Source organism: Scatophagus argus, chromosome 15, assembly GCF_020382885.2.
Source record: "Scatophagus argus isolate fScaArg1 chromosome 15, fScaArg1.pri, whole genome shotgun sequence".
Classification (NCBI taxonomy): Eukaryota; Metazoa; Chordata; class Actinopteri; family Scatophagidae; genus Scatophagus; species Scatophagus argus.
Genome location: NC_058507.1, coordinates 1,008,627 through 1,033,126, shown reverse-complemented (window position 1 = coordinate 1,033,126; position 24,500 = coordinate 1,008,627). Strand labels below are relative to the sequence as shown.

Here is a 24,500-nt window from a genome sequence, read left to right as displayed (position 1 = left end):
GTCCAGTCATCACGAGTTCCTCCTCAGAGACGCTGGATGAACGTGGACACAGGAGGACGAAGTGCGTTGGAGTTGCCTCCTCCTCCTCCTCCTCCTTCTTCGTCACACAGACTTGACTGACATGGCGTCTGTTGCTGCAGAAGAGTCCCGCCAGTCCCGAACTTTAATCTGTGAAGAGAAGAAGAAGTGGGTGAAATCAGGGGGAGCTGCAGAGCTGAGAGAAGTCCGACAAAACGTTTGTGTGGATTTAAAAGTTCCCACAGCAGTTTCCTCTTTCAGCCGCAGAGCAGCTCACGGACCTGAACAGCTTGTCTCACTCGTCCTCCTTTGTACGCTTTCAATCTCTTCAATTTGAAAATCTCTTATTATATGTTATATATTATAGATATACAATACACACATGTAGATAGTTATTATCAATTAATGATGAAGTTTTTTCAACTTGTTTTTTGTTGGATTATCTTTATATGATTTCAAATCGACTACAACGTAAACCTCATGAACATGTTATTTTATAATGTTTTTATTTCTGTTAAATTTGTTGAATTTGATTCAAAGCTGTTTGTCCGTAGCTGCTGTCAGTGCTGCAGCTGCCCCAGTGAAGGATGTCAGAGCGTCCTTTTTGTCCCCCGTCTGCACCCGTAGAGCCGAGCTGTAGTTTAACAGTAATGGGACAGTCGGGAGGGAGAGCAGATGGGACATAAAACCAACGCAGCACACATCAGGGACCTGTGTGTGTGTGTGTTATTTGACATCTCAGGTGTAAATCAGAGCGTGTGTGCTGATCCCTCGTCAGTTAAAGGCTTCGCTCCCTGATCTCGAGCACACCATCTCACTCAGCCTGTCAGCGCTTTTCTTCGCTGGTTAAAAAACCCACCTGGATCATAATGTTATAATATGATTCTTCACTCTCGTCTCTTAAAATCACATCTATAATAGACTATATATTAGATCTGTGCTCTATAGGTTTGACTCCCACTTTATCACTTTTTAGAGGCAAATACTGTACTTTTTACTCCATGAGAGCCAACGTTTTTAGATTCATTTATTTTATCCACGATTGGATTAAAAAAGAAAAACAAACCTGATAGTCAAAAAACAAAAAGCTACGAATGAATCTTCATTTTAGGGTGAACTGTTCCTTTAAAACCAGATACTTTAAGACTCCTTCTGTTCTGTCTGTAATGAAGGCAAACATGCATGTGTGCAAAAGGTCTGCAGCGTCCACCGTTTATCCGTCATGCTCCACGACGGTTCTTTCATCCGCAGCCGAGCGTCTGCCTCGCCGTCATCATCACCATCTCTCTCCGCCAAAAGGCCGGCTGAGCGAGGCGGCGGGCAGGCAGGGAGCGACGGGGCGGCGAATCCAACGCACCCAGGCATAAAGAATCAGAGTTTACACAACAGCAAGGCGGAGAAATTAAAGATGATTTTTATTTTCTTTATCTGGAGGAGAATTCATTACCTGGCAGAGGAGCTGGAGCTGAGCGCTGTCAGCCAAGAATAATGACTTGTCTAACTGATAGGGAGACGCACACACACATGTGTACACACACACACACACACACACACACACACACACACACACACAATCTGCAGCTTCTCTGCAGGAACAGCCACATTTGAAGCCTTGTCATCCGCCACAGGCTTGCTGGTTGGATCAGGTCGTCAGGTGGTGGTCATTGCTCCATGTGATGAAGTCCTCCGTCAGTCGCCACGGGGATCACACGAGTCCGGACCAGTCTGAAACCTGACTGGTGATTCCAGTTTGGCTTTCCGCATTTGGGGCTCAGCTCGGACTCTCGGACGCGCCGACCGGGCTGCCGTATGCGATGCTGTCGTATGGACCGTAAGATGAATGTTACACATGTGGACGCATGAAGTTCATGTGAGCAGGGAGAAGCGGGAGCCTGCAGTCGCTTTGTCTTCTTCAAACGTGAACCAGCTGGGGAGGCTGTTTCCCTCTCTGAGTCAGTGTTCATATTTGAAAGCCTGATCTGTCACAAACTCGCAGCCTTGGGCTCCGACTTCCAGAATGAGCCTCAGCTTTATTGAAATGTAACCACTAAATCAGTGGCAAGTCAGTCGTCCACAGGACACACACACACACACACACACACACACACACACACACACACACACACACACACACGGGCTCTCTGTGCGCCGATCCAGAGGAAATCAGCTGGCATGTGAAATTGAAAACAAACAGTCATTTCAGATAGTGAAGCGTCTCCGTCAGCAGGCGTCCTCCTCTCTGTTTGAAGCCCACAGATTGTCCTCAGATCACATCCTGATATACAGTACAGCTCATGTTCCCTAAGTCCCGATCTAATACACAACTCATACATAATCACACGCAGCCAGAAGGCGACGGCAGCAGCAGGTTGTTCTGCAGGTTCTGAGAGCTGCGGCTGCGACGTCGCCGTCAGGGAGGAAACTACAGCCGCAGACACTGGATGTCAAAGCAAACCACAAAGCACCAAACCAGTTAAAGGATCAGTTCACCCTAAAAGGAAAATGGAAAGTCTGGTGAAGAAGCAGCTGAAGAAGATGGAGCTTAAAACAACTGAAATAAAACATGATGCATCAGTTTGTCTGCCATCTAAAACCGGGTGTGCCTGACCACAGGAGGACATGTCTCCTATATGAGGACGTGTCTCCTGTAGAAGGTCGTGTCTCCTGCAGGAGGACGTGTCTTCAGCTGGGTGCAAAAAACCAGAACATGTACAAAAGTCAAATTGGTTGTAAATGAGTTCTGGTTTCTGCTGATTTCTGGAGATTTCAGGCATCTTGGTGTGTCATCTCTGCTGTGTGTGTGTGTGTGTGTGTGTGTGTGTGTGTGTGCGTGTGTATTTCTTTATTTATTCTCACAAAATCATCAGATTACAAACATACGCTTCCATGCAGTTCACTCATCCACAAGAGGACACAATCATGTGAACATGTGAAAAGAAAATGATGAGATTCACATGGAAATAATTAATAATTAAATGTGAGTGCAAAGAAAGCAAGACGAAGTTAGACAGAGAGAAGAAGAAGCAGACAAACAAAAAACAAGAAGAAGAAGAAGAGGAGGAGGAGGAGGAGGAGGTGGAGAGAGGGAGCACTTTGTGTTTTTCTTGTCAAGGTCACAGCAGCTGAGTGTGGAGATCCTGAGGGAACACCACAGTGTGTGTGTGTGTGTGTGTGTGTGTGTGACATGGCTCAGTGTTTTTCTGTGTATTCCAACATTTCAGTGTGTGTGTGTGTGTGTGTGTGTGTGTCTTTGTGTGTGTGTGTTTGTGAGTTTAAAGCCTTGTAGGGCTCACAATGGGCTGCAGCGACGCATTTCAATCGCTGCTCAATTAATTGCCTTGTGGATACACACACACACACACACACGCACACACACACACTGTTGTCCACAGAGAACAGTATCAACACGTGAGTAGCAGACAAACACACACATTCCCATTTATAGGAAATTAAAGACAAATAAAAAAGACTGAGCTGAATCCTGCACACACACTCTCTCTCTCTCACACACACACACACACACACACACTCTCTCTCTCTCACACACACACACACACACTCACTCACTCACTCACACTCACACACACACACTCACTCACTCACTCACACACACACACACTACTTGTTCACTGTGTATTGATGATGTTCTGACTTCTCTCATCTTTGATGCTGGAGATGTTTTAATGAGTTATTTGATGCACGTACACTCACACACACACACACACACACACACACACACAACACTCACACACACACACACACACACACACACTCACACACACACAGACACACTCTCTCTCTCTCTCTCTCTCTCTCTCTTTCTCGCTGTCAGCTGCAGTGTGAAAGTTGTCAGTCTTGTGTTTTTTAATCAGTTGGTTTGGTGCTGAATTAATATTGATTCCTCTGCAGTCCATTAAAGCAGCTTGTTGTTTACCTTCTTCTTCTTCTTCTTGATTTCCTCTTTTTCACATCATCATTTCTGTGATGCTTCGACTTGACATTCTTACCTGTAAAGTGTTTCCATCTCGCATCTCTCACTTTTCCGGTACAGAAGTCAACGACCCTGAACGCACCACAAACCAACAGGTTTAAAAATGTTGCCTCACCTCCAGCTGCTGGAGGTGACGTTTCACCTGTCGGCGCAGCAGCAGAGCGACAGCAGTAACGCCGCCGTTTTCAGTTGTGTTAGTGGCTGATAAAACAACAAAGATGATTTGATTTTCTGTTCTTCAGCAGACTCGTTGAAGTCAGGCTCCTTCAGCTGAGAAATGTTCTGAGTGGAGCTGCAGTATGATGGCTGCTTACTGCCGGCTGTAAACGCTGCAGGAGAAATGAATGGAGGATATTTATAATAAATATACTTTTATTATGGCTGCAGGCTCGTACATTAGTGTGATGTGGAGAGAGCATCCTCTCACTGCCTCCTCTCCTCCCACTTCTGTTTCTGTCTGTGTCTCAGGGTTTGTTCTCGGCCCCTGACGTCCAGTGAAGGGAAATCTTAATGCTTCAGCTCACCAAGACATTTTGGACAATGCTATGCTTCCAACTTTGTGGCAACAGTTTGTTGAAGGCCCTTTTCTATTCCAGCATGACTGTGCCCCAGTGCACAAAGCAAAGCTCCATAAAGACATGGTTGGATGAGTTTGGTGTGGAAGAACTTGACTGGCCCACACAGAGCCCTGACCTCAACCCCATCCAACACCTTTGGGATGAACTGGAACGGAGATTGTGAGCCAGGCCTTTTGGTCCAACATCAGTGTGTGACCTCACAAATGCTCTACTGCATGAATGGGCACAAATTCCCACAGAAACACTCCAACATGTTGTGGAAAGCCTTCACAGAAGAGTGGAAGCTGTTAGAGCTGCAAAGCTGTCTGAGTGTTTACAATGAGACGCCATTAAAGTCCCTGTTGGTGTGATGGTCAGGTGGCCCAATACTTTTGTCCGTACAGTGTACTGGACCAGCATCTTTATCCTCACCTCGCTGACATGACTGAATCATCGTGCCAGACAGCAGACAAACTTTCAGATATTTTATTTAAAATATCCAATCAGCTTCTCTTCATTAAACGTACGTACGCTTCCTGCTTTTGTTCTACTTTGTTAAAGTTAATTTAGTGGAGAACAAGACGAACAAGCACACACACGTGACACACAGTGAGGCACCTGTCGATAACAAGATTCACACACACACACACACACAAACACACGCTCCACCTGAAGCTGTGTATGAGTCATTAACACACCAAACAAATTAAATCTTCTCAACAGAAGGAATCAGCAGCGTTGGACGTATTAGCATGAGAAACACGATAAACGCGCTCCTCCATTGTGTCCTTATCACGTCCCATAATGCACCGGGAGGCAGGGATTGGCCCTGGCGTTTGGACGTTCGACACTGGGCTTATCGGCGTCTGGGGCCCGCACTCGAAACGTTCAAAGACCGCCATTGTTGTGAGATTGGGCGAGAACAGAGGAGAGATTTTCAGGTTCTTAGAGCTCAGTGGATTTCATGAACGAGAGAAAGAAGGACGGATAATAAGAGAGAGAGAAAGAGAGAGAGAGACAGATAGAGAGAGAGAGAAAGAGAGAGAGAGACACAGAGAGAGAGAGAGACAGAGAGAGAGACAGAGAGAGAGAGAGAGAGACAGAGAGACAGAGAGAGAGAGCAGATAACAACAGAAAGCAGACAAGCACATCAGCCCAAATCTGTGTGTGTGTCAGTGTGAGGGAGTGTGTGTGAGTGAGTGTGAGTGTGTGTGAGTGTGTGATCTCCTTGGAGACAGTCAGTGAGTGTGTGTGTGTTGTCACATGTTCAGGCTCCCAGCAGGTTGATCCTCCTTCCTGCTGGTGTGCTGAGTGCTGCTCAGTGTTGAGGTTCAGGTTCAGCTGCGATGAGTTCGGCGGCCTCACTGCCGACCCGAGCTCTGCCATCTTGTTCTGGTGATGTCATTTGGAGCCAGGGTCTGTGCAGTAGTGATGAGGAAGTGGAGAAACGAGTTCCCGCCCACACACCTGTCTGAGCCAATCAGGAGCAGTGCTCAGCTGTCAAGCATTTTGTTTCAGCCCCTTTTAAAGCTTACTAATTAGCTGCTGTGCAGATGTTTCGTATTTAAAGCCTCTGAGCAGGTAAAATGACAGAATCCTCTTTTCTGTCTCATTTGATTTGAAACATCTGCAGTAAGTTTCTTTAACAGTAGCTGAACACACAAAGAGACGCAGTACTGCATATTAAAAGTTGTTTTGATGCTTCAAAGTGTCAGTAATATGTCTGGGCCTTAATGCCCTCTAGTGGTGACTAGCAGGAACTACAACAGTATCAACTGCCTGGTGGCCTACAGGGGTCTGCTGTGGCCAAAATACATAAAGTTAAAGCACACTGATAAATCCAACAGATCGAACAGAAGTGTCTGTTTGTTGTTGTTGTTGTTGTTGTTGTTGTGTGTGTGTGCGCGTGTGTGCGTGTGTGTGTCTGTGTTGGTGTCCTCTGAGCCCCTGCCTCTGGGCCTGGAAAGCCCTGTGTGCTGTTTGCCAGTAGATTTCTGCTGAACCAACACACTGACATGAAACCCAACAGCCTGATTTAAGCCTGTGTGTGTGTGTGTGTGTGTGTGTGTGTGTGTGAAAAACATACCTGTCTCACCCTCTGCACAGGCTTAATTGTGCGATTTGGTGTGTGTGTGTGTGTGTGTGTATTGATCTTGGTGAAGGATCTCTTACTTGCTGTCCCTCTCAGGAGGTTAAAACCACACACACACACACACACACACACACACACACACACACACACACACGCCAGTACAGGGAGACAGATGGAAATTTGTTGTTTACATTGCAAAACATTTCTGAACAGGATGAGTGAGGTGATCAGTGAAGTTAAGAAAAAAGATTTGCTTGTAAGCTAATCTGTTCAGGAGGACGAGCAGGTCAAAAGTGTTGGAGCAAATCTAAAAGCGTCTCCTCTTCTTGTAGTGCTGCTTGTCCATCCAGCTGCAGCGTTTCAGAGACATCAGCTGTGGAGGCGTCTGCCTTCTCTTCACTGTGATCTCTTTTCATGACCCGCTCGCTCAGGATGATCCACGGAGTTTGCTGTGGGCAGTTTTGTGTGGGAACTATTTTCTCTCCATATCACTGCACAGGAGGATGAGGTGCTAGCTAACTAAGCTAACTAAGCTAACCTCACCGCCTCTAACGTTGACATCCTGTCCTGTCGGGAGTGTGAGCCTCTGGTCTGTGCAGAAAGCTGCACACGCATGCACAATAACTCGACTTGGTCTCATGATGTTTCTGGCACGTTCGAGTTACGTTCAGGTTACGTTCAGGTTACGTTGATTCCTGTTTGAACTCGTCCGAGGAGGCGGAAGGTTTGATCCAAAGTGCGCAATTCAGCTTCAGAGTCAGTGACTGCCAAGTGTTTACTGCCCCCTGCTGGTGTCCACCCCTCACGAAACCTGACATGACCATTCGGGAGCCACAGAGCCACACACGTGAACTCAGACAGTGAAATAAACAGATTTAAACATTTCAAACATTCAGTGCATAAACTAAATCAACAGTACAAATGATGTATTAGTTCATCGCTCATATCTGCTCACCTCTCCCTCTCTGTCTCTCATCCACATGATGTGATTGCTTTCAGTGGTCTGTGTTTTGTTTTGCCTAATAAATCACCATCTATCAGGGCCTGGTTGACACACACACACACACACACACACACACACACACACCATGGCAAACAGTTCATAATGGACTGTTCATTTGTCATCCTCTGAGCTGTTGACAAGGAAAGTGTCCCGAGTGTGTGTGCGTGTGTGTATGTGTGTGTGTGTGTGTGTCCGTCCATGCTACTCAAAAGATTCATCCCCATTCATCTGACTGATAACACACTAGTGCTGTCAGCTCTATCCTCTCTCTCTCTCTCTCTCACACACACACATACACACACGCTGGGAGTTTGCACAGACACAATCATTTCCACTCTGTACACTCTGTTCATTCACTGGCTGTTCGGTCCTGAAAGCTGAAGGTTCCCACAGCTCGTGAAGGCCACGATGACGTCTCACTCCGCTACGTACTCCTGCTGTGGGGAGGCGACACAGTGAGATTTATCACTTTCTATTTTGTTAATCTTTATTTTTGTCTACTTTTAGTCGGTTTCAAACGCCACATCACAGCAGTTCAGTCAGTAGCACCAAAGTTTAAGTAACAGGATTTGTGTACATGAACTCAAATCCTAAAGGTTAAGTGTCACCAGTATGTCACAAACTGATTTTCTGTTAACATATAACCAAATACTCGGATTGAAGCAGATTCTACTGATTTCATTTGTCGAAGTGAAGTAAACCGAAGTGCAGACAGGAATCCAACAACCCCCCCGTGATGTCATACAAATGAAATGACAAAATCTTCACTTTGTAAGCTCACATGGTGAGATTTTGTATTCAGGCTTCACTTACCAAGAGGACAAAATGAAGATTTCAGGAAGCTTGTAAAACGTTTCCGTGGATCGTCTTTTAAAAAGGAAACGCGGTTCAGACCTCTCTGCTCGTGTCCGTCATTTCTCCTCGCCGCTCTATCGGAGGCCGACGCCCCATGAATCATTAACAGCAGAATAATTATGCACTATCAAACTTGGAATATTACCCCACTTAGCTAATGTTTAATGCTCTAATTAATTCTGAACCCTGCGAGCCAACATCAATTTATTTGATTAGTACTTTGCAAAGTCACACTGAGGTTTTCTTTTTTTTTACTGTGTGTGGCTTTAAAATGTTTCCATATTAATTAAAGTGTGATCCGGTGAGTGAGAAGCTGATTAATGGGAATTCAACGCTTCAGTTTTCATGTCTTTTATTTCCCGTTTTGTTTATCAAGTTGCTCCTCTCATACAAAAGAGGTTTCAGTTTTCACATCCTGTGAGCAGGAAGTTTACTTCACGTGGGAGAGAAGACGACCGAGTCGATATGTCGTCTACACGCAGCCGGACAGTAACACTGATGTAAAACTCACACTGCGGTAATTACAGCTGGCAGCACACACACACACACACACACGCATCCTAAAATATGGAGTAGATGCTGATAGGGGAGGAAGGACACGCACATGAACATTTACTCACACTCACAGAACTCTCTGTTGGACGCGGTTATCACCGTCATTCTTCTTGTCTTTTGTCACTCGGTGTCCTTGTCTCTGAGGGCGAGAGAAGCGATAAAGCCAGCGTTTTAATAAGTTTTATCTGACGGCTCTAAACAGGCAAACAAAACTCAAACTGAGCCCGACGGCAGTGTTGGGTTTGGTGTGCGGAGGTCATCGGGGTGCAGATACCAACACCGTGTTCGCGCTTTAATGAGTCGCTCCCTTTTGTTAATGGTTTGATTGATGTGCTGAACGGACTAGTGAACACACACTCAAGAGTCCAAATGTGGCCAAAAATACGTGGATAATAAAGTTTTTTTCCATCCTGGTGTGGAGGGACTTGATCACGTTGTGCAGAGTCCTGATGTCGGCACCATCAACCTCCTTTAGGGTGAACTGGAATGACCCAGTCACCACGTGATGACGCCGCGCCTCAAGTCTGGTTAAGTTCAGACACAAAAGTCAGTTAGGGTTAGGAAAATATCTGTTGCCTATAAATACTTGCATTCTTTGCCACCAACACGTGGCGTCAAACAGCCGTCTCTGGCTCAGCAGCTCCATAAAGAGGTGCGTCTGGATACTTTTGTTTAACCCTCATGCTCTCACCCTGAGTGAGACCCCTGGAGGCAGGAAGTACTCTGCATTCCTCTGCTGTCTTTTGGACTCATCAGCTCGCTCTTCGCTCACTTCATTTGCTTTGATTCCACTCAAGTGATCACCTAACTTTCTTAAACCTCACTGCTCACAGGTAAACTGACACTGTTGAGTTCTCACGCTACAGGACTCCACCTTTCAGAGGAGTTTGAGTCTGACAGAAAGTTGTGTCTTGATCAGCCTGGATGCTTCAGACTGCTGTGTTAGTCCAGATTAATGAGTTTGTGCCCAGTCTACTGCACTATAAGTCATTTAAAGTGTAGTTGCAGTGACTGTCTGAATGTCTAATTCCATCTGTGTGTCGTTCCCTCTCTGTGTAATTAGCTCCGACAGTCACTTTATGTAAAATAGTTGTGCCAAGTTTTAATTGATTAAAAGTCTGCGTGTTATTTCGAGGAAGAACAATGCAGATCCAATTAGCACTGTAACATGTAAACATGAACACTGACTCCCATGGTGCACCAGGGTGTGTGTGTGTGTGTGTGTGTGTGTGTGTGAGATTCAGTGATCGGTCTCATTTCTTAATCATCACTTTCTGCTCCAGATGAGACTTTATGAGGGGACCAAATTGCCTTAAAGGGATTTCTTATTAAAGGGATTACACCCATGTAATCCCCTTAGTCCCAGTGGACCCCCAAAAACCCGAACACACACACACACACACACACACACACTATTCATAACCAGATTAGCATGTGGAAATAAACGTGCACATTGTTTTTGATACGCTGCAAATGAAAACACACGCGGTAAACAACGAGAACATCGTCACATGACCCCGTTAAAAATTGTGTGTTTAATTGTGAGTGCATGTGTTCATCACACAAAAAGTGTTTGTGTGTATTTATAACCTTGACGTCAGTTTGTGCATGCTGTGTGTGTGTAACGCTGCGGTTTTGGCGGCGCTCCCTCATCTCATCCCCAATTAACGAAGACAAATCCGCTTCTATCTCCACTAATGAGAGTCTTTAAGGTGAAGGGACTCTGTATTTATTTAATAAGAGGCAGCTTATTTATTCCATTTCCACGAGAAAGAAAAGCCGCCGCTGATTCACTGAGGGACGGATTAGAGGAGGAGTAGGAGGAGGAAGAGCTGGAAAGGAAGGATGAGCGTAAGCTGGACGGAGAAGGAGCAAGAGGGTAAAGAAAATATAGATTAGATTAGAAAGGAAAAGAGGAGGAGGAGGAAGACGATAACATGAAAGAGGAGATGTGAGGCAAAGAAGGCGGAGGAGGAAGAGGTGTTTTACGAAAGAGGAACAGGTGGATGACAATAAAGACGAGGAGTTTGGGCAGACGAGAGAGCTTGATGATGTATAGAAGGAAAGGAACAAAGGAGACGAGGAAGAAAAAGTAGATCAAAAGAGATGGAAGAGGAGGACATCTAAGAAAAAAAGGTAGAGGAAGAGGAAGGGACACAGGAGGAGGAGAAACTGAAGATGTGGTTGAGGAGGACAGGAAATGAGGAAGGTTAAAGAGCTGAATAATAGCCAGCAATCCAGAGAGCTTCAGCTACTTTGAGGAGGAGGAGGAGGAGGAGGAGGAGGAGGAGAGTGGACAAGCAGATGACACTAACTCTTTGTTTGTGTCTGCAGGTGGAGCTGACCGGCAGCAGTGTGTTTGACTACATCCACCCCGGCGATCACGTGGAGATGGCGGAGCAGCTCGGCATGAAGCTTCCTCCGGGCCGAGGGATGTCTCTGTCCCAGGGAGCCGTCAATGAAGACGGGGCGTCCTCGGCCTCATCGTCATCGCACTCGGAGACGCCCGAACCAGGTAGGAAACGAGGAAAGGAGGGAAGGCTGTAGTGCAAGTGAATGAACAGTGTGTACAGAAGGACATCGTGATCAAAATCTAAGACATGGATGTCCAGATGAGGTGGAGACAGGCAGAGACGAAGGAGGAGGAGCAGGGGATAAGACAGGAAGTAGAGGACAGAAGATGGCTTCAGGAAAGATTGGACCTTAGAAGAAGAAGAGGGGATGGGATAAAAAGGTCATGAAAGTGAAAGGGGGACGGTGGGAGAAGGTCAGGAGGGAGTGAAGGAGGAGGAAGACGAGTGTTCGTTTGGTCTGAATGTTCAACTCAACCTTCACAGACAAGTTCATCACCAGATTGTGGCTGATGTGTTTCCTGTTGGTTCACTGGAGCCTGCAGTGGATTAGCTTAGCTTAGCATAAAGACTGCAGTTAGGCTTTAGTGCAGATTACAAAATGAGATTTAATGTGCTGATTAATGAGCTTCAGACGTGTTGCTTGGCAGATGTTCTTGTTTTGGTCTGGACAGAAGACATACCCATCACGCTGCAGAAAAGTTGTCTTTTCCACTTTGAAATCGATGTTTCTGCTCGTGTCCGTCGTGCCCTCTCAGCCTCTAACCTTGATCCTGTCTTCCCTCACTTGTTCCCTGATATCCCAGCATCCCCTGCTGTAAGTGTAAATATAATTGGTGCGTCACGTTGTAAAGCCGTCACTGCTGTAAACTGGGAAAGGACACATTCCTCATTGGGATTCTTTGCCTTTTTCCATCCCTCCATCCTTTTATCCCTCCATCCTCTCCTGCACCACATGTTCAAGACTTTTTTTACCGTCCAAAGGCTTTTCATTGTACTTCTGTCTCTCTCTCATGCTGATGATAATTTAAGTATTAGGGGAAAATCCATTTATAAATTAAACAAAATGACTTGATATCCATCGAGTCCCTTAGTTCATCAGCCTGTTCAAACAAGGAGGGGAAGATTGGCTTCGCGGCGGCCAGGGTCTTCGGAGACGGCACGGTAATTAGATCTGCCGCAGATTTATTCTTGGCTGATTGGTGCTGGTGATGGTTGGGGGGGGGCTTTAAATTAATTGGAGTTCCACATTTGAGATTTTTGTTCTTTTTTTTCCCTTTGACTTTCTGCAAACCTCTAACTGAGCCTCCCTGTGCACCAAGCTGGATGATGAAAAGGATGTGAGGACATACTGTATACGTGGTCGTCAATGTCAGTTTGTCTGGAGGGAAAGAAAGGAAACAGAGAAGGGCTAAAACATGGATGCTGACGCTAATTTGCCCTAAAGATAGAAAGATATAAGGACGCTGAAGAAGAGAAAAAGGAGAACAGGACTTGATTTGAATGTCTTAGCAAAGTTAATTTGACCAGCGAGAAAAAGGAAGAAGGAGGGGATGAGGACAAAGGTGTTTGTTCTCCCATGTTAATTTGTCTTGAGAGGAGGATGGAAAGAAAAGGAGGCAGGGGATGTAGGGACGTGTTTGACTGTGCACTAGCGCTTCGCAATGTTAATTTGTCCAAAGAAAAAGAGAGCGAAGGGAGGGCGAGGTTTCAGACGGACATGTATGAATGTGAAGGAGTGATCCCCAGCGATAATGTGACCGGAGGGAGAGGAAGATTAAGATTCATGTATGTGTTCTTTAATGTTAATTTGTCTGGAGAAAGGAATAAAAAGACAGAGGAGGAGGGGGAGGAGGGGCAGGCCTGGTATGAATTTGTATGAGTGTTTCCCAGGAGGAGGTGGGGTTTGTATCAGGTGTGCAGGGTAACGGGCCTGATCATCTGAGTCCTGGATCCATGTGACGCTCTATCGAATGAATGGTGGAAAGAAATCCTAGAAATCCAGTTTGATCTATGAGGTGCGTTTCCCTCCACCCGTTTGGAAAACGTGAGTGGAAATGTTGAAAGTTAAAAAGCAAACCTTCGGCCTTCCTCTTGGGCCTGAGCGGGAACAAACGCAGCCTCTGGCGACAGACTGACTCGACGGAAGCCAGTTGGACGACAGAGAACCCAGCAGCACGGTGGTTTTCCAGCACGAGTCCGAGCCGTGTTCAGCACTGGACTCCTCTGGAAATGTCTGTATCATGCGGCTGTTGTATGAATACTTGATGTTGTTTCTTTAACATTAAATTCACAGCCTCCTTGATGAGTAATGCATTTCCACAGGCGCCTCCGTCATTAGTTTTCATTCCAGTCGATACCTGGCGAACACCGTGCCTGCTAACGTGTCCACCTGAGCTTTCCCATTTGTTTACATTGTCTTTTCTTCCTCCTCCTCCTCCTCGAGGAGTCTTTGTTTCTTTCGTCCTCCCTCACCAGCATCCCTCCGTTCATCACCTCCCGCCTCCTCCTCTGTGCACTGGGGAGCCTCCCATCGATCGCTGCTGTGAAGTTTCCCTCTGCAGGCCCCACTTCATCCTTCCCTATGCTAATGGGTTATAGTGGAGTGATTTCACAGCCGTTGGATTGTGGTTTTTTTGTCTTGCTTTTTTTCACTCTGCAACTTTATTTGTAGGCCATGCAGTCATTTACGGGATCGTCGCCGTATCAGATTTGACGGCCTGCAGGGGGCAAAAGAGCAGAAAATACGTTAAGGAGGGAAATGTTCAGTGATGAAATGAAATCGCTAACAGAGGCTAACGAGATCCAGCAGGTGTCCATTCTCTGTTCCCAAAACTCTGTGTCACGAGTCAGAGATTTCAAACCCAAACCCCCGCAGGGCCTCCTTTGCTGGAAGTATTGGACTGATGCTTCCATATAGGAATAAAACGAGATTTCTCTCTTTATTTATGCTCTATGTGGTCGGGCCACGTCCGGAACGCAGAATATAAAGGAATTAATAAACTCTGAGGTTACTCACCTGTGGACTCAGTCTGTCCTGACTGCAGCAGGTAACTGAGTTGTTGGAGAATTGATTAGCTTGTCCCCTGAATGTCAAGCTTAGAGGTGTCACTTGGTTTCGTTCTCGCTGGCCACCTGTTGTATTCGGCCTCAAACCTGCGTTCATTCGTTACCTGAACTGGTTTTGTAGGTGGAGGTTGTTAAGTATCTGGTTATCATATTGTGGATGTTTTCTGGGAGTCTGTTCATGTTGCTATAGCCTAATAAAGATAACATTACATTTTTGTTAAGACATGGAACAAAATTATACTGATTAGGCCTAAACAAATGAATTGTTTCTTTGTAAGTCTGGACCCACTGCAGTCTGCTGAGAAGAATTCTGTCTTCTGGACAAATGTAGTTGATGCTATGGAGTCTAGAGGCTACAGTACAGGCTACAGAACAGACTGGAGTACTCAGAGCATGTGGTTTAGAGAATACTGTGGATCCAAGATGATGCTAACAGTAGAGCAGGACTGAGCGGAAATCAGCAGCTTGGACGGCACGGAGGGGCTGCCGGAGACAAAGACTGTGACAAAGGATCAGCTTATTGAACTGAACAGCCCTTCAGCCCCCACGTTCTGCTGCTGCTGGGTGACGGAGGGGGGGGGATGCCCCACCCCCACCCCCCTTCAAAGCACCTGCTGGGTGTAGCTCCAGGTTACCGCTGTAGGCAGCTGGTGTAGCATGCATGCGAACATCAGCAGCTCCTGACACCCTGTTAAACTTTGCTAAAAGAGTATGGCTGCCTGGAGCGTGTTGGGTGAGAAGTCCAAAGTTTGACGGAGCCGCCGTGATTGGACAGTTGCCGTGATTGGACAGTTGCAGTTCAGGGACACTACGTCGGTTAGAACGAGCACAACATTGCTTAATTTCCACATGAGCTTCATCACTCTGAATTTTCCTCCAGTTAATAACTGGGCTTACCTCGCCGGCTGCTCTGTCATAATGTATCAGACAGCTGACCCCATCGTTTTAATTACCGCCACGCTCATAAAGTATTGAAATTGGAGTTAAAATATGAGATGACCTTGGAGGAGAGAGATCTTCCTTTGAAGCTCCGCTGCTTTCAACACCCTCTTGCACTAAAAGAGAGTCATCTTTAAAAGTACATGACGCAATTTGACTAATATCAGTCAAAGTGAGGCGGAGAGGCTCCACGTCTCCAACCGCTCTGAAGGCTGAGTGGTTGAAAATTATTCCTCATAAGTGTAATTCTCGCCGAGAGGAGACGAAACTCTCCACGCTGCTCTTATTTTCTCTCACTCCAGGGTCTTCATTACATCTCATCAGTTCAGGGTCACAGGGACGTTTATATCCTGGGTGCCGCCTGTTGACTTTGACCTCCGACCTCCTCGCTGCAGGTGACTTCTGAAATAACTCAAAATAGTTCTCACCTGAAAAACACACACCTGTACTTATATACGTCTGTCTCCTTACGGTTCTGTGTAGTTCAAACTTACTGGAAGTTTTGCGAGATTTTAGCAATGAGCTGAGCATTTCTTTGTATTTGAATTTAAGTTGTTTCAAAGTCCAAGCTTGCGTGCAGATGTGACTCAGAAGAGAAGATAAAGTCTTACTTTTGGTCGCGGCTTCCTTCCTCACTCTGCGACTCTCCTGAAAGTTACAGCGACAGGAAGTGAAACGCGCAGTTAGCTTGAATAAAACTACAGATTTCTCCTGAAGGTTGTTGGAAACATTTGGGACAATATAAACACACAACTCAACAGAATATCTAGCAAAGGATTTTCAGATATTTGATGCACAGATTCTGATTGTGTTGAGCTTTTCTGAAATCTCACTCTGGAACCAAACAAACCATGTCCATTTGTGTACACATTTACAAGACTGAAGGCGAGATGAGAGCGACACTCCAGAAAGGCCTTTAAACACTTAATCGGTGGTGTTAGTAGTAGGCAGAGATCAGCTGCGTTTGACTAGTGAGAAGTCCGAGCTAACATATTCACTCAACAACACGTTGTTCAGTAGTAGATTGTTAGCTCATCAGTGCAGTTCTTCTCCCACCAGGCCTTCAATGGCGGATGCTCCATAAATGCATCACCAGGAGAATTTTGGTCCTTTTATCGCATTTAGAGTCTCTGATGTCGACGTGATTTTTTGAACACACCTGCATGACCACACAATGACGACACCTGTGACAGAAAAACGAGCTTCGCTTCCTTTGTCCCTTCTTATCCACACTCGAGCTTTGTTCTCCGCCGCTCTAATGATCTGCTGTGCCTTCAGGCTTCAGTACATTTCAGGCTTTCTTTGCCCGCTGAGAATACAAAGCGTAAAGGTCTCATACGTTCACATTTACAGCAACGTTCGGTCCTGAAAAATCCCAACAACAACTGAGTTCATTTTCTCCTTTCCTGCCCAACTTTTCTCAGGTTAAACTTCTGATGCTTGACAGAAAAGTTCCTGCGGCGTTTTGCTCTCTTTATGTAATTCCATTCTCGTTCACGCCATCAAACAGAAACTCTTGCAGTTAATTGAGAATTTATTTCAATTTTCTCTCATCAGAGAATAAAATTAGTAAGAAAAACACCCAAAAGTCAAAGTCCTTCTGGAAGTTACAGTAATTCTGCCCTCCAGGAAAGCACCATAAGTTCTCAATTATTAGCTCCTCGCAGTCTAATTGTCCACGCCATCCCCTTATTTCAACATCATAAGTCTTTGATTATTGTTGCTAATTACGCTATTAGCACAATGGAGGGGAATAATTCGTCATAATCGCTCACATTCATCATAATTACCCAAGTTTACAGTCACCTACGTTTAATGTCATTTAGAGCCGCCACCGGCAGGGGCTGCTGCCCAAGGACAAACTGTGTGTGTGTGTGTGTGTGCGTGTGTGTGTGTGCGTGTGGTGAAACGTGTTTGTATTTGCATTTGAAATGTCACTTGGACTCCGAGACAGAAGGCAAAGGTCAAATCTGGCAGGACACACACACACACACACACACACACACACTCAAACAAACCAAGTCTTTTCTCAAAGTCTTCTTTCACTTCTTTGATCCTCCGTTCATTAAATCCTTCTGTTTGCCATCAACAGTTTTTACCGTTAAAGTAAATCAATTCAAATATAAGTTGGTGTTAATGGACAGCGAGGTGTTGGTTATGGTCATGTGTTGTCCCCCTTACGCCGGGGTCACCACCTGCCATCAGAGACAAGTGGGACACGTCCTGTACGACTCGTCTCTTCCCGCCTTCTTCTTCTGCCGCGGTGTGACAGCGACCTTCGCTAACGTGTGCGGCGGCTGAGGGTTTTCTGCAGCACAAAGCGACTCGGCCTTTTCGTCCACTGAGCAGATGCTCTGAACTCCACGCTGGCTGGGAGAATTAGTCACAATGGATTCAGTAAAAGTGCTCAAATTAATTAAATCAGTGTCATGAGTGTTTTTTCAAGAAAAGAAATAAAACCACTTGAGGCAAACAAAGAACTTTTCAGAGGCGTAGGATTATTACTAAAGCAAAATTATCCATTTGGTTAAGTTTTATTAAACTGCCGCCCGCTCGAAGCTGCCGCCGCTCTAAATGGATTCTTGAGAGTACACAATAGCCAATCACAGGCTATTATTATCGGAGTTTTCTAATTAGGCTCCTTAACGAGGACGGGGCTGTTTACAATGGGAGCCGGAGCTGCTCAGATAACGGCAGCAGAGGACAGGGCGACTCCGGACGACAAATAAAGCGCTCCTCTCTGCTATCTGTCTGTCACAGCGGCGATAAGACGCGAACTTCTCAAGGTCCAAGACTCAACTTATAATTTGTGGAGAGGCAGGGAGTGTGTGTGTGTGTGTGTGTGTGTGTGTGTTTCTAATACGGCAGGTGAAGACTGGAACAACATGGGGAGGGATGACGAAGAACAAAAGGAGAGAAAACTTTTTGAAAAGATGATAGAGAGGAGAAACAAGGAGGAAAAGAAAGGAAACAAACAGGAACAACAGTAAGCATGTACTCAAGTATCACATTGAGTATTTTCTTGTCGTTCTGCGCTGCACTCATACTCAGCTGCAGTCCAGAACTCAGGGATCGATAATTCTGATGCGTTGTTCTGAAGGGGGCCTTTCTGCGTGATGAAAACTCTGTGGTCTTTGAACTTTTACTTAATGTTGTGGTACTCCGGAAGCGATGAGTCCCACCAGTGAGACAGTAAAAGTACAACATCTGAAGTGATACCAGCTGTACTTGCAGAGTGGGCGAGCGCGGTACTTTCTAACGAGAAGTTTGCTGAGGTGGAAGTCTGGCAGCAGACTTCGTCCACACTCTGCGAGCTAAACGACGTCTGTTCCTTCTGATCTGAGACAGTAAGTCGCACTTTGTGTTCATCAGAAGCCGAGACGTGTTTGTAAAACCAGTCAGCAGCTCCGTGAACTCGGCCGCCGCGTCTGTTCCTCCTCACGCCCTCCTCTGATTACGGATGCTAATCTGTTCAGTCCATCCATCTGTCCCTCTCGCCGCCGCCGCCGCCTGGATTCAATTACACCAAACACACTCCTCAGTGCGTTATCCTCTCCCTCTCTCTGTTCTTTGTCCCCATTCTTCCTCTTCCTCTTCCTCTTCCTCTTCTTCTTCTCCGTCTTGTGTTTTTTCCTGCTTCCCTTTCTTGTCGGGTCGTCTTTTATCTGGGGACGCCGCTGTCGTCTGGCCAAACATGACCAGAGAGAGAGAGAGAGGGAATAAAGACGGGACACAAAGGAAGGAGGAGAAGAGCGACTTATCGAGATGGAAGAGGAAGAGAGCGGAGGTGTAGACGAGCAGTTGTTTCTGTTTGTTTGTTTGCTTTCCTCTCTGACTTGTCAGACATGCGAGTGGTGGATTTAACAGCATGTTTTCCTTTACATGTGGCACATTTTGTTTCAGCCGGTCTGATTTCTTCGTTATGTCGTTGTTTGCTTCTTGTTTTAAGTGTTTGAGATTGAAGACTGGTTGAGATTGAAGACTGATCGATATCCTGGATCAGATCCTTAATTTCCCATCACAGAAAAACAACTTAAACACCCGAGAAAACTGAGCTTCATGTGTAAAATCTGTGAAATGCTCCTTTGAAGTCACGTATCTCTCTGTCCTGTGTCCTCCTCCTCCTCCTCCTCCTCCTCCTCCTCCTCTCACCAGTCCAGCCTGTCCAGCTCACTTTTCCCCTTTGTCTTGTCCTGTTCCACACCTCCCTCTCTTCCATCACTCTTTCTCCACTCACGTCTAGAAGTAATTATTCAGGTTGCAGATACAGACAATAACTTATTATCTCTCCACTGTGTGTGTGTGTGTGTGTGTGTGTGTGTGTGACCTCTGACCTCCTTCAAAACAAAGACGAGCTGTCAGTCTCGTCGTCCATGACAAAGAAAAGAACATTTTTTCCATTTGCTCTCCTTCCTCCCTCCTCATCACCTCTTCGCTTCATGGCCGTAAGTATGTGGACACCTGAACATTGTGGTGTGCATACTTCAGTGATGTGATTCATTGATGCTGTGCTGTAACAGTGTCATCACAAATCACTGTTTCACTGTTTTGAATGAGTCGATTATGAAAGTATTTGCAGTTCTAGCAGTGACCCCTCGCATTCCTTTGGCTTCATCCTTTCCTCTGTCTTGCTTCCTTTCCTGTCTTCATTCTTGTCTGCGTCCACCACCTCTTTCATTCTCTTCCTCTTTTCTCCTCTGTCTTCTCTTCATAGCTGCATCCATTCCCCACAGAGCAAGAGGAGAAAGGACAGCTTAGAAAAGCCTTACCCATCACAGGAGCAGGAAGGGGAGGAAGACGGGATCAAGGTGTCTTCAGGCTATTAGAGCGCTGTTTGATTTGAGCTCATTGTCCTGATGAGACTGTCAAAATAAAAGTTGTGTTTTTATCACTGCAGAGGAGGAGGAGGACGGGACAAGTAAGAGGAGGGCGGGGGAAGTTGATGATGGATGTGAGGAGGAACAGGAGAGAAGGTACAGGAGGAGGAGGAGGAGGAAGAGGAGGAAGAGGAGGAAGAGGAATGGTTTTACCTTTTTTCACCTTTGGTTCCCAGGCTTTTCATTGTGGGAAAAGGCTTTGAGGAGATCTGAGTCACACACTCACTCACACACACTCACTCACACACACACACTCACACACACTCACTCACACACACACTCACACACACACACTCACACACACACACACACACACACACACACGGTGTCGGTGTGAAACAGTAATGAAACCCGCCAAAACTTTTATTCCTGAATTTTACTTCAAATTGCTGTTTATTTGGACATTTGCTCCTTCTGCTCTTCCTCCTCCCTCCTCCCCCTCTTCACGCTGCCCACTTCTCTTCATCCTCGTGCTCCTTGTTTTCCTGTTATCCTCCTTGTCTTCCTCCTCTTCTGTTCTTCCTTCTCCTCCTCCTCCTCCTCTTCCTTTCTCTTGTCTTCTGCTCTTTCCTCTTCCTCCTCCTTTTTGTCCTCCTCTTATTTCTTCTCTTCTTTCTTCATGCTCATCCTTCTTTTCCTCCCCCTCTGTGTCATCCTTCTCCACTTACTCCTGTTCCTCTCCTCCGCTCCTGTCTCCCGTCCTGTACCTCCTCCTCCTCCTCCACCCTCAATAGACTGAAAAATTATCACTTGGGCTTTTCTCCCTGACACAATTTGTCAAATCCTGCCTGATAGGAAACACATTCTATTCATAAGGCGAGTCTCGCCTCCTCCCCCACCTCCCCCTCACTCCCCCTCCCTCCACCCCCCAACGGTAGCAATTCAATTACAGCCGTGGAGGCGATAGTGAGCCGGAGAGGCAGGAATATGACAGGACAGTTATAGAGTGTTTACACAATTAAACTTTCACTGACAATAGTCTGTGTTTGTGATGAATGCGCTGCACGAGCACAGCTGTGTGTGTGTGTGTGTGTGTGTGTGTGTGTGTGTGTGTGTGTGTGTGTGTGTGAGTGTGAGCACGCAAGCGAGCTACAGCACATTTGTCATGTTTGCCTCTCGCCCGCCACCTCTCTGATGTCCCACGGCTCCTGCTCTTGTTGCATTGTGGGTAAAGGGGAGGCGGCGAGAGGAAGTGATGGAACAGACAGAGAAAAGGAGAGAAGAGGGGAGGATGGAGGAGGAGAAGTGATCATAACAAAGAAAGACAGTTGTGTCATAGCATGGGATTGTGAGGTCGTTGTGGTAGAGTTAAAGGAATAGTTCAACATTTTGGTGCTCAGTGTGGATGCAGCTAGCTTAGCTTAGCGTTTCAGACTGGAAGCAGGTGGAAGCAGCTAGCATGAGCGAGTACTCAGAATGGGCGGGGCCAACCAGGCTAACCAGAAGCTGTTGGTTGAACAGCTATGTATATTGTTCATTAGAAAACTGTTTGCAGAGCTGAAGATCGAGCTTCTGATCGATGTGTTTGATCACAAGAGGAAGAGAACTTTTTCACAAGTTTATTCACATTATACCCTTGACAAGCTCACTGTTTTAGCCAAGTAACTGAGATGGTTCAGAAACAAGATGGCTGACTGAAGACTCATTTCCTGTTCCCTGGTGTGCACAGATTTCAACAAACATTTCACTGTGGCACTAAACTTGAAAACTTATTTTCTTCTTGAATCTGATGATTTTATTGTGAGAGGGGACCAGGGCAGACCCAGGACACTCCCTCGTCTGGCCTGGGAATGCCTTGGCGTCCCCGGGACGTCTTGGTGGAAGTGGCCGGAGAGAGGACAGTCTGGACTGCCCTGCTGAAGCTGCCCGGATTTGGACAAGCGGAGGAAGACGAGACGAGTTTCTCTCTTCTTCTCTTTGCTTCCAGCCACTTAAAGTTGCTAAATGACTCACTGATGTGCTACACGTGTCTGACTTATCTGCTGCTTTACATTCCACTTGTTAAGCCAATTATATTTGTGTCCTTCTCGCTCCGCCGTCGGTTCGCCTTGACGCGGCGGCGGGTGGAGGTTGCGGTGACCTTGGTGTAGCTCTTTGTCTTCTCCCACGTGCAGCCCTCACGTTAGCTGGTTATCAGTCGGACACAACGAGCTCCCTGAACCAAGCAGCACTATTAGACTGTCTGACAATGATACACCGTCCCACCGAGACTCCCCGCAATCACACACACACACACACACTCGTGGAACGAAACCCTCGGCACTCTGGGTATTGTCCAAAGATCACAGGCGTAGGTGAGTTGTTCTTTTTAATTAATCATTTGTCCTTCAAACGGGGGAAAGTTTCCGTGCCGTAGATAATTAGGTCCCAGAGTCGGGCGGCGGCGGAGCCAGCAGCCACCTGCTGCCTTTGTAGCGCTAATCTTTGTCTTGTAGGAGCGTCGTCCCCAAAGACGTCGCGGCAACGCTCGCCGAACGAGCTGAATGAGAAAGCACCTCTGAGTCCCCACACGAGCCTCCTCCTCCTCCACCTTCTCTCCCTCTTCTTCTTCTGTTTGTCCTCTTTTTTGATTTCTTATTCCCTCCACTCCTTTTCTTCCTTTCCCTCCGTTTGCTGCAGATTGTCTTCCTCTGCCTTCCTCTTCTCCTCTTCTTCTTTTGTTCTGCCCATGTTCTTTGTTTTCATCCTCACTCCTTCTGCTCTTCCAGAGCCTCCGTCTCCTCATCTTCTTCCTCTCCTCCTCCTTCTCCTCCTCTTCTTTGTTGACTTTTCCTGTGTATGATGGGTCGTGGTTTCCTGTGCGGACTGATGGCGGGTAGCGCGTGCGGCGTCATGTGAGCATGTGCGTGTTGTTTCGTGTTGTTGAGTCTATAAAGTAGCAGAAACCGTAAAGTTAAGACTGAGTGAACTGAACTCGGCTGCTTTCGTCACTGAGATTTTAAGTCCTGCTTATCGATCTCATCGATTACCATCAACCAGCCAACATATTGATCGATCGATTCCCTGATTCACACCTGGATGAGTCAAAACTTGACACTGAGTCTGTGTGTGTGTGTGTGTGTGTGTGTGTGTGTGTGTGTGTGTGTGTGCGTGTGTGTGTGTGTTTCTGTGGGGAAACTAATCCCATTAATTCAAAGTGAATAACAGCAGGGGGGAGTCCTGCTCCCCTGTCGTTCGTCTGTCCTCCTTCTCTCCTGGTTCCTCCCTCCATCTTCTTTATTCCTCCGTCAGATCGGCAGCTGATTTCCTGGAGGACTGAACAGAGCAGGACAGGGATGGAGGGATGGAGGAGGAAAATGGAGAAAGAGGAGAATTGAATACTCTTTCCTCCCACGCCTTCTTTCTCTTCGTCACTCCTTCCCTCTCCCCTCTTTTCTTTAAGTCCTCCTCTTTCCCTCTCTTACGTTTCTTTTACTCTCCTTCCCTCTCGTTCCTTGCTTTCCTTCTTTTCTCTCTTCTTTCTCCTTCCTGTCTTTCTTTGTCCTCCACCTCTAACTTTTGATCCCTCTTTTCTTCTCTTGCTCCTTCACTTCCTTCCTTCCCTTCCCTTTCAGTCTTGTTTTTCTTTTCTTTCTTCCCCCTCTTCCTTCCCTTTCCTTCTTCCTGTTTGCTTCTTTATCTTCCTCTTTTTCAGCCCTTCCTGTTCTCCCTCCATCCACTCGCTTTTTTGTTTTCCTTCCTTTATTCATTTGTTTATTCTTTTCTCTCTCATCCTTTCTTTTTATCACTCTTGTTTCTTCCTCTCATCCCTTTCCATCTTCCCTTTTCTTCCTTTCTTTTCTCATCCATCTCTTTGTTTTTCCTTCTCTCCTTTATCTCTGCCGTCTTTTCTTTTTCCTGTATCTCTCTCTTTTTATTTTTCATTCATCTTTCTTGTCTTTTCTTTCCCTTCTGCCTTCTCCTTTTATTTGTTTGCCCTCCCTCTCTTCTCCCTCTTTTGGCCTCCCTCTCTCCTCTCTTGTCTCCCCCCCTTCAAGGACATTTATATTATAAAGGATGAATTTGCATATTAATTCATTTCTTTCAATTTTTTCAGATTAGACGTTGTCAACACGTATCAGCGCTGATCAAACTGCTGCATCCACCAGAGACCTGAGAGTGTGTGTGTGTGTGTGTGTGTGTGTGTGTGTGTGTGTGTGTGTGTGTGTGTGTGTGTGTGTGTGTGAGTAAACCAACCAGGCTCTCAGTGTTCC

At 46.2% G+C, this 24,500-nt stretch overlaps 1 protein-coding gene across 1 annotated transcript in view; it reads left to right on the top strand.

Annotated features, from left to right (window-relative positions):
• The window catches only part of LOC124072110 (neuronal PAS domain-containing protein 3), a 209,946-nt gene that overhangs the window by 162,169 nt on the left and 23,277 nt on the right, over window positions 1-24,500 (top strand). The window contains exon 7 of the mRNA XM_046413292.1: window positions 11,406-11,586. Within this exon, the coding sequence (XP_046269248.1) occupies window positions 11,406-11,586 (181 nt within the window). The remainder of the gene's footprint in view (window positions 1-11,405; window positions 11,587-24,500) is intronic.